The sequence below is a fragment of the Notothenia coriiceps genome, unplaced genomic scaffold (assembly GCF_000735185.1).
Source record: "Notothenia coriiceps isolate Sejong01 unplaced genomic scaffold, NC01 NC01_scaffold00037282, whole genome shotgun sequence".
NCBI lineage: Eukaryota > Metazoa > Chordata > Actinopteri > Perciformes > Nototheniidae > Notothenia > Notothenia coriiceps.
Window position 1 is genome coordinate 134,694 of NW_011369983.1, and position 10,416 is coordinate 145,109.

Below are 10,416 nucleotides of genomic sequence, written 5' to 3' on the forward strand. Positions count from 1 at the left end.
GCACTCGAGACAATGTGGACTGTGTCACATGCTCCAACTCCCTTCCTGCCAAACTCCACTGCATACTGCCCTTTACAGCAGTAAATGTGAAGAAATTAAAGTAAAAACAAAGGAAAAGCCAATAAGTGAATCTGCTCTTGTGATCACGCTGTTAATGAAAACTGAGATTATCATACAATTTGACATTTCCTACATGATAGTCCCATGCTGCGAGAAATTCCAGTCAGAGTTTATACAAATAAACCACAGTCTGATGTAACTCGACAATGTCGTGAGGTTTTCTGTTAAATTAGAGCTTAAGGAAAAATTATATTTCCAAGAGCTATAAGTTACATTAATCATCATGAGTGGGAATTTATTGCAAATGAAAAAACACTTTAATCTGTTTATTGCAATATGGAATAGCAGTCTAAGCTACTCTCTCTCTCTCTCTCTCTCTGAATGTCCAGATTGCTTAAAGCTTGTATGGATTAAAAGCATCAGCAGTAATGGCCAGTTGTCATGAATTGTACAACTGTATTATAATGAAGTGGACTAAGTGCCTCCTGTTGTTTGCACTGATTGTGTTTTCACCTTTAGCTAGATTTATGTTTCCTGCACAGGTTTGCTTGCTGGCTGTGAGTCTTCCGATGAAGGTCGCCTATTGTTTCAGAGAAAACACAGAGAAGGATCTTTTTTTTTTTATGCTGCTGCTTCGCTAGAGGGTAAAGGGTCTCGTGGACAGGATGGCAGGCTTGACAGTGAGCGCAGTTCGGGTTTATTTTGAGTAGCTGCATCGCCAGCCACAAGGCAAAAACAGCAAACACACACACACACAAACACACACACACACACAGTCACACGGTAACACACACACATGATGCATCAATTATGTTGTCGTGTCCTGAGCAGTTTGCCGTTGCCCCTACGCCCTCTTTCAGGTTCAGGCTGTTCACAGCACGGCCATGATGGGCACCCATGACCCAGACCTGCATGAGCAGCACAGAGGACCAACGCAGGAGGAGGGGGATGAGGAGGAGGAGGAGGAGGGGGAGAAGGTGCATGTGTCAGTTGAGGGAGATGAGAGGGAGCAGGAAGAAGAGGAAGAGGAGGAGGAGGAGGAAAAAGAGGAGCTGCCGTACCCCACTCTAGCACCAGTGGTTCTTTTGGCTCTGACCCAAACCAGCCCACCCCGCTCCTGGTGCCTCCGAGCTGTCTGCCACCCATATCCTTCACCTAAAGCACTGCGAACATGTGTGTGTGTCAGTGTGAGACTCTGTTTATAACGTGAGAGAGACATTGTCTGTTTGTGTTTCGGCTCTGTCCTTTCTCAAAGCCGTTGTACCTACAAGGCCCCAGCGCTGAGATGTTTACTTTACTTTTAAACACAGGAGAGACAGGAAGAAGGTCTGAATTGTGCAGTTCTGTGAGTGTGTGTATATGTGTGTGTGTGTGTGTGTGTGTGTGTGTGTGTGTGTGTGTGTGTGTGTGTGTGTGTGTGTGTGTGTGTGTGTGTGTGTGTGTGTGTGTGTGTGTGTGTGTGTGTGTGTGTGTGTCTGTGTGATGGAAGACCTCAGGTATTTCCTTGGACCCATTAGCTGTAGGAAAATATGGGTAACATTTGTCCCTGATTGGAGGTTTCCATAGTAACAAGCCCTAATGAATCTCCAGGGTTACAGTCGCCTGTCAGTAGCATTGTTACTGGCCTCCGTTAATACAGCAGAAAGAGTCACAACAGCGTAAGAACTCGCATCACCTCCCAAACCTTGCTCTGCTTCTGTCTTCATCATCTCGCCTCCCATTCCCCTCCCTGTCTCTCACTCTCCTTCTCAGCTTCTATCCACATCTGCTGATGACGTGAAGGTGTGAGTGTGTGTAAGTCTGTTATCAGCGCTGGATTGCTGTGTGTGTGAGTAGCTATGAATACTCCGAAGCATGCATAAACGTCAGCAACACCTCAGGGATTTGTCAAGCCTCTCCAAATTGAACATTTTCCACTGCTTATGACTGGGTGTGTGAGTGTGTGTGTGTTCCTCTGCGTGCGTGTGTCGCTGTGCGCTTGTCTAGTGTGCACGTCCGTATTTGCCAATGTCAGCACTCTGTGTACTCTATAAAATATGAATTCATAATTGCTGAATAAATAAAATGTACACCAAGAGGAAAAGAGTACAAATGCCATAAAGAAAACTCCTCTGTACCCTGCTGGGCTGTTACCATGGGCGCCTTGTACACTAACTGTTTCAGCACAACTTAGTGGACACTCACACACACACACACACACACACACACACACACACACACACACACACACACACACACACGTGTGAATGCCCTCACACAAACGAGGGAATCTCCCATGGAGCGGCTCTTTAGAGGAATCACCTGGTTGCTTGGCAACAGCGTAGCTCTGCCCCGACGGCACGGTTACTTCTGATTGCAGCGTTTGTTTGTTTTTGTGTGTTTGCGTGTCTGTCAATCAGTCCATGTCCATACAGCATGGCTACTGGCGTGTGTCCAATGTCCTGTTTATCGTATATGTTTCTATACTTGTGTGTGGCGTGTGTTTGTGTGTAACTGACTGATCTGCGGGGGAAGTAATGTGGGTGGACGTTGTTCGACAGGGACATTAATGTGAGCGCACTGGGAGGGGGGCAGTCCCTAGGAGCTGTAAGTCCCATTTTTCCTGAGGTGACCCCTCCTTTCTCTCTGCCTTTTTTCTTTGCACTCAGTACAAATTACAAATTCATTTCCCTTCTCGTGTCCTTCCATTTCCTCCCTTTTTGAAAACACAGCCAAACCTTCTTAGTGCCATGTTTACAAAATACTGTACATCTCTCCACCCTATAGCACATCTATCTAACACATTTATTTGGAACAAAAAAAACAAGATTGGATTTTGCTATTATATAACATTCTCTTATGCTCTTTCAAAGCTACATTGATTTGTGTAATTTCCTTTTTTCTTCGGGAGGAGAATCACTCAGAGAGTGGAACAAGGTGCCCACTTTGTGAAGTGCTAAGCTCTCCCATGTAACATATGACACACATGGAAGCACGCACACACGTGGGGATGTGCGTGGGCAAGCCGACACACACACATACAAAAACACACACTCACACACTCACACACACAGGACATAACTTATTCAGCAGTGCATGAAACATTCAGAGCGTTTCCTTTTGTTTAAAGATGAGAAAAGCTGTATCTGTCACTCCTATACAAGTACCTCTCTCCACCTTTCTTCTTCTGCACATCTGGTTTCTTCTTTCTCTCATCCCTCTTTACTCACTATCTGCCCTCCTATTTATCTTCCTCTTTTCCTTTTCCTAAACTGATTCTTAATTGGGTTGAGTGTGTGTGTGTGTGTGTGTGTGTGTGTGTGTGTGTGTGTGTGTGTGTGTGTGTGTGTGTGTGTGTGTGTGTGTGTGTGTGTGTGTGCGCGCGTGTGTGAAGGGGGGGTTGATAGGGAGAAAACAATGGATAGGAGGAGGTACTCAAAGTCGGGTGATCTATCAGAGGCATTTCAGCCAATTAGCATGATTTGTGCAAGTGTTTCCATGGTTACTAGCTGTCACATTGTAAGGGGGTGGAGTCAGAGGACTTGACAACCTGACAGTAACTTGGCTTGGACCACCTTCATTTCACACACACACACACACACACACACACACACACACACACACACACACACACACACACACACACACACACACACGCACACACACATACGACAGACTTTGAGTCTAACTGGGTTACGTTTAATCAAGTCTGTGTGTGTGGATATCAGAGTGCAAGCGGGGGCCTAAGCAGCGGGCGCATGGGGGAAGTCGTGAGCAGGTTGCTCATTCATAAAGAGTCGCTCACATGTGAGGATTTCCATCCAAACCACACGCTTTTAAGTTCAATACCACTTCATAGTTTGGCCAGACTTTAAAGGGTTGTAACTTTATTAAATCAGTTATATTAAAACATTATTTGCCTGGAGTGGATTCTTCTCACCCAGTTTGAATGCATTTGTCTTCTAAGGTAGCTTTCTAAGGAATACTTAACCTAAAAAATGTGTGTATACATTTCTCGCCCTGTGTTACCATGAATTGTCTAAGAAAACGTTGCTTTTCTCCAATGGGTCCCTGCTGAACAACAATTCCCATTATGCACTTTGTTGTGGTGCGAGAGAGAAAAAGTCAGAGGATCACCAAAGTTATTATGATGGGTACAATGAATAGATTGTACGGTAATCTATTCAATATTCTTTGGAATATGTCAGTACGAGCTGACTTTCTTACTCTAAGATGGTGTATTTTAGTTAGTTATGCAACGTCTTTGAGTTAGGAAGTCAATAAGGAGCCACAGGTGTCTTTGTTTGTAATAATCCAGCTGTTGTGCAATGATAAATGTAAGTAAATCATTCACATTTGACAACAATCAATTAGGGTTTGCAGTGAGTAAATGTAAGTAAGCCTTTAATAAATAAGTTTTGGTCCATTCAAAAATGGCGACTGGAGAGGTTTTACTAATAAATTCAAGGACTGGTAAAATGACAAATAAAAAGGAGCCATGCTGAAGTTATTCTTAATGGTTTGAACTTGATACATAGAGCTATAAAGATGACAGCGTCTATTGTTTAATAAAGTGTGCCTTGCGAGGCAGTGGTACGACGTTGTAAAACCTCCTCAAGCTGAAAAACATGGCCGTATATTGTGCGTGTATCCAGATGGCCTGTGTGTCCCTATGGATGATCCTTTTAAGATAATGAACATTGCAGATGAAAATGTTCCCTCACGCTGGCCTTAGCATGTATACCCAGCCAAGGGTGGAGGATGATGCCAGAAAGATCAGGGTGATGTTATCTGATTTGATTTATAATGTCTGCCTGACCTTTATTACCTGTGTTGGCACTCGAGGGGAGTACAAGAGGGGGAGAGCGCGAGAGAAAGGGAGGAGGTGGTATATCTTGGCGAGGGAGGAAGAACAAGAAGATGAGACAATTAGGGAGACAGGATAAAGCATCGAGGCCATGTAACATTTTCAATTGTTTACACTTTAAGCTCTAATGGTCAGAGTCTTAACCTCTTTCAGTGCACTGAGCCTTTTTTTTACTCAGGCATGAAGCCATTTTTCTTCGTCTCATCTCTAATTTCCCTTGTTTTTTGCCCTCTCTTTCTCTCCCCTCTACTTCTCCCTTACTGTATCTACATATCTATTTCTCACCCTGTCCGTTCTAATGCCTCTCCATCTCTCTGACGATGTTAATTATTAAGTGTAGTTGTAGTTTATCTGTTGGCTGAGACTCAGGTTTCTAACAGAGAGACTATAAGCTCTTCCCAAGGGCAGGCATATGTGAAGATATGTAGAAAAAAGAACGGGGAGGGCTGGCGGTTCATAGAGAAAAGGAAGTGTGCATGGGAGGCAAAAAGATAAAATAATACCGAACGAAGATGGGAAATTATACCACAGTATATGAAGGAAGAGGGATAGACAGAGGGCAGAAGGAGCAGAGCAAAGAGAAAAATAATTGGGCCAAAGAGAGGGGGAAAGGGCTGTAGAGAAAAATGAGAAATGATGGAGGGAAAGGTTGAGTGTGAGAGTAGATAAAGGAAGAGCAATGAAGAGACTGACACAGAGGGACAGCGGAGAGGACATTCCCTCCGCGTTTCATCACTGATGTTGAATGATGGGCCAACTGTGGAAAAACTCCCCTTGCATCCATCACTCACACCTTGACCCTGCCCTGCGCCTTGTTTTCACTCTGTGTGTGTGTGAGAGCGTGTGTTTTATGGACACTCAGGGCAACTTATAAAGATGGAACATGATTAAAACGAGCCTCCTCAGCAGTGAGGAAAGGATGGAGCTGCGCTAAAGGACATCATTTTCGTTTTTGCGTGCGTGCGTGTGTGTTTTGAGAGCGTATTAATTATGTTGTGTTCCAGTCCAGACAGGATGCAAGCGGATTGTGAAACTCAGAAGTCAGTTCCCACGGTGAAATGGGGGTTCCCATGGCAACGTGAGCGAAGGGAGGACACTGGATTACCCTCTCTCTCCCTCTCTCCCCCTCTCTCTCTATCTATGTCTCAAGGGTGATAAAGGATTGTACTCTCATTAATTTTTCCGCCCTCTCGAGAGCAAAGCGTCCGGGGAAGGGACTCTATGTATGAGCGCGTGTTTTTCCTATGTGTATGTGTCCATGTGCATGCTTGCAGGCTTTATTATGAGCGCGTCCTTGGCTCTTAAATACGTTCCTGTCATCCATTCAGCAGTTTTTAAGTGTGTGTGGCTGTGTTCGCATGAAGGCAACACAATCATTCCTTCAACTTTCCACTTTAGACTATTTTCCTCTTTAAACCCCTCTGCTTACCACTTCTGAGCCGTGCTCCTACTTGAGTGTTTGACAGCAAGATGCACAAACACCCGCCATATATGCAAGTTTACACTTAATCTGACTTCAAATGTGTTTCCTGGTAGCTCTCTTTCTTTTCTAGTTGTGAATATTAAACATGTCAACATGTCCTGTCAGCGTCTGTAAATTCAAGTTGATACATTTTAGCTTATATTAGCAATTTCCCACCCTTAAAAAAAGTGCTTTTTGAGATTACCCCTTTCAGTTCTGTGCTTGCACATTTGATTTTGCAAGCTGTTGAGTGCAAAGTTGTGCACATAACAGTTGTGCTTTAATATATTTTGTAACATCGGTCTTGCATCTTTTTGTTTGCAAGGCGACATGGCTCGAGTTTAATGTGCCAGTTTTTTTCTTTAGTGCCTCCTCTGGGTTACAGACCATAGATACAGCTGGGTGTCAAAGCAAAGGAAACAGCTGAATAAATGAACGGAGAAACATAATGAATGCAGATGATTCCACATAGAGCACAAAGGGTCACTGCGTGGCTTGATGAGAATGAAAATGATGTGAATAATATTCTATGGTCTTATCAGTCGCCAGATCTCAAAGGGGGAATTCAGAGTAACACGTTTTACAATTTATATATACAGTCCATGGTTGTGCAGTGCTTATTAATATCTTAGATGGATGATATTTTTCACTCAGGTAGAGTTTAGAGTGTTGTAAAACCTAGCACTGACGCTGTTTTGGCAGTTTGCGTTGGTACAAAAACTTGCTTCAACCCTTCATGTTATTTTCCTTTACGTTTTTGCCCATCTTTAATTCCATTAATCGAATCTCAACCCTCTTTAAACTAAAACATTGACCCAGCAGCTAATACCTAAAGAATATTGCAGGAAGGAGTCTTAAACCAGGATATCAGTTCCATCCCTCGTGTTGCCTGAATTACTGTCTCCGCTAACACTAGCTTAAGTGTTTGTCCCCTTTTTTTCGTATGACATAAAATGAAATACCCCACTTGTGAGTGTTAAAGGTTATATGTGTCTCTAAAAAGGCGGTTGCTAATAAGTGTAAAAAAACTAAAGACTGGAGATTTCAGAAGTTGTCTGGGACATTTTACACCCTCATGCCATCCTCAAAAACGAATCTACTTATTTGTGGTGACGTTAAAGTTATGCAACCATGGTGTAGTTTGTTTATAGCTACATGTTAGCTTTCTACTTCTTTTGATTGCATTAACACTTCAGAAGTCTGGGTAGTGTTGTTTCAGTTCATTTTCTGCCTCAATAATTGTAAATTTGATCCAATGGAAACATCCTGTTGGCTTTCTGTTGAGGGTAACTAATTGTAATCAATGTTCAAACTCTGTTGTGGTGTTTACACTTAACCTCATGTCACATGGTTCGAGCGTGTGAGCATTTTGGCCATCCTCCTGAACTGCGTGACTCTCGGGATGTTCCAGCCCTGTGACCGCACACCCTTCCTGCTGCAGGTAAAACACACACACACACACACACACACACACACACACACACACACACACACACACACACACACACACACACACACACACACACACACACACACACACACACACACACACACACACACACACACACACACACACTGAAATTACAAACTAATTATGTTCAGCTCTGAGACTTTATTATCAGGGGTCTGGAAAGTTTTTGCTTTAATTTTTTTCTCCCTCTTAATCAGTTTACACTAATCCTCTGTGTGGTTGTGTGTGTGTGTGTGTGTGTGTGTGTGTGTGTGTGTGTGTGTGTGTGTGTGTGTGTGTGTGTGCGTTTGCAGGCTCTGGATGATGGCATCTTTGTGTTTTTTGCCGGGGAGATGGTGATGAAGATGGTGGCTCTGGGGATCATAGGTCAGAGCGGCTATCTCAGTGACACGTGGAACCGATTGGACTTCTTCATTGTTGTGGTGGGGTGAGTTATTGGACAGACGCACACAAACACGTGCACACCTACACGCGCGCATTTGACATTAAATATGAGCCAAAATCGTGTGTGTATGTGTGTGTTTTGTGTAAAGCTTAGACACTTGTTTAATGCCAGTTAAATGTCAAGCGTGTGTGTGCGCGTGCTTAGAGGAACCAGTGGAAGTTTATGTGTGTGCGCGACAGCTCTGCAGAATGACAATGGCATCATTGGGTCCTGAGAGACAGAGACCTCAGTGATTGGTAGTTAAAAGGCTATGTATCCCAGATACAGTGCACTGCTGGATTCCCTGTAGAGAATTGAGTTGGCCAAGGTCAGGCTGATCACGATGCCATTGACACAGCGGTGGCTTTCCCTCTGTGCAGAATGCTGGAGTACTCGCTTGATGGACACAACGTCAGCCTGTCAGCCATTAGGACCGTCCGGGTGCTCCGCCCACTACGAGCCATCAACAGAGTTCCCAGTGAGTTTGCCTCCTTATTCCTCCAACACACACTGCAATCAAAGCAGGGCTGGGCAATATATTCATTTTAAAGCCATGTTGTGATGTTAAACTTGTAATCGCTAATATGGTATAAGTGATGTCTTTCCCTGGTCAAATGCCGAAATACAGTAAAGTGATGTTTTGTGAAGTAGTCTGAGTAGACTGTTCTAGCTGTTCAAGTTCATTTACTCAAGTACTGTAGGCTACTTAAGTAAAATGTAGAGGTACTTTACTTGAGTATTTCCATTTCATGCTACTTTATACTTTTGAAAATGTTGTTTCTCCACTGCATTCATCTGACAGCTTAAGTTACTTTGCAGGTTCATATAATTAACTAGAAAATGCATTTCCTGCAGAAAATGCGTGCGAATGCTGTAAAATGTGAACATTTATGGCTGAATTTAGCTGAAAATGCAGAAAAAGCTGAATATGTTATTAGCTGAATGGTAGCTGCTTTTAGCTACAAAAATGCAGAAAAAGCTTAATATTTTAAAGAAAAGGTTTTAAAAAGGGTATAAACAAAAACATGTGTAGCCGATGCTCCAATCTGGAGAGAAAGAGAGAGAGAGTTGTGTTGGGACACATGCTTGCGTTGCAAAGCAGCATCCAAACACGAACAAAACAAAACAACGTAAATTGCACATAAGTTAGAAATTCAAGGAGTAGAAATAACCAATAACTAGAATTCTAACATCTTCAAAATAGAATAAAAAAGCAAGCATTAAAAAGTAGAAACATGTTCAGTAGACCGCCAACTTCACGATGACACCCACGGTTAAGTCTAACATCCCTCGAGTAGCATCCAGGTGATTCCACCGTTGTGTTTCTCACACTTCCTCAGGCCTGGCTTATGGAAAAAAAGGGAGCGCCAAGCATCGAATGAGTTCCTCGCACACTGCTGAATGCAAACGTCCCAACACTATGCACTTAAGGAGAAGTCTCGTGAACAGAACGTCCACTATCCCTCAACATGCTCCAGTGTGAAATGCAGGACAAGCTAATAAACCATCCAACTGGGACACGCAACCTCTTGTCAGTACACATTGCTGCCAGAGGCAGGGAAGAAATACATCAGATTTTTCCGGGGCAGTTATCTCGCGAAACCTGCCGTTACACGAATGACTTTTCGCAAGCCGTCCCATGCTAAGCCTGTCAACACAGAGTGTGCAGATATCTGGTTTTTCTATTAGTAAAGACCCAGAAGGACGGAGAGAGGTCAACCAGACGCAGAGAATCGCCATAACCTGCACAGAAAGGTTTCCGCAGCAGAAATACAAATTGGTTCTTATCTTTGTCCTCTTCCTAGACCGACCCGATATAAGTAAGGCTCAAGTAACACATGTATTTATAAACGCGCTTTCCCCCTGCCCATAGTCCGCAAAGTGACTCGACAAAGCCATTACAAAATCATACGAATAATCACACACATGGAAATGATCACACAAGCCACGTACGTAACGTGGTTACACTAACAAAAACTCAAAATCTTGCCGAGTATATTTGGTCTGAATATCGGTCAGAATATGTCCTCTACACCAGAGGTCCTGCACCGGGTCCTGATTTTCAAGACCCCTGCCGCCCGGCACCCGCGACGTGCAACCCCATACTTGCCAACTCCCCCAGATTTTCGCGGGAGACCCCCAAGAGAGACTGC

General features: G+C 43.6%; 1 protein-coding gene across 1 annotated transcript in view; it reads left to right on the forward strand.

Annotated features, from left to right (window-relative positions):
• Positions 1-725: 725 nt before the first annotated feature.
• The window catches only part of LOC104967433 (voltage-dependent T-type calcium channel subunit alpha-1G), a gene marked incomplete at its 3' end in the record, with an annotated part of 13,602 nt that continues 3,911 nt past the window's right edge, over positions 726-10,416 (forward strand). The window contains exons 1-5 of the mRNA XM_010796878.1: positions 726-740; positions 921-1,193; positions 7,726-7,809; positions 8,133-8,266; positions 8,644-8,741. Of these exons, the coding sequence (XP_010795180.1) occupies positions 726-740; positions 921-1,193; positions 7,726-7,809; positions 8,133-8,266; positions 8,644-8,741 (604 nt within the window). The remainder of the gene's footprint in view (positions 741-920; positions 1,194-7,725; positions 7,810-8,132; positions 8,267-8,643; positions 8,742-10,416) is intronic.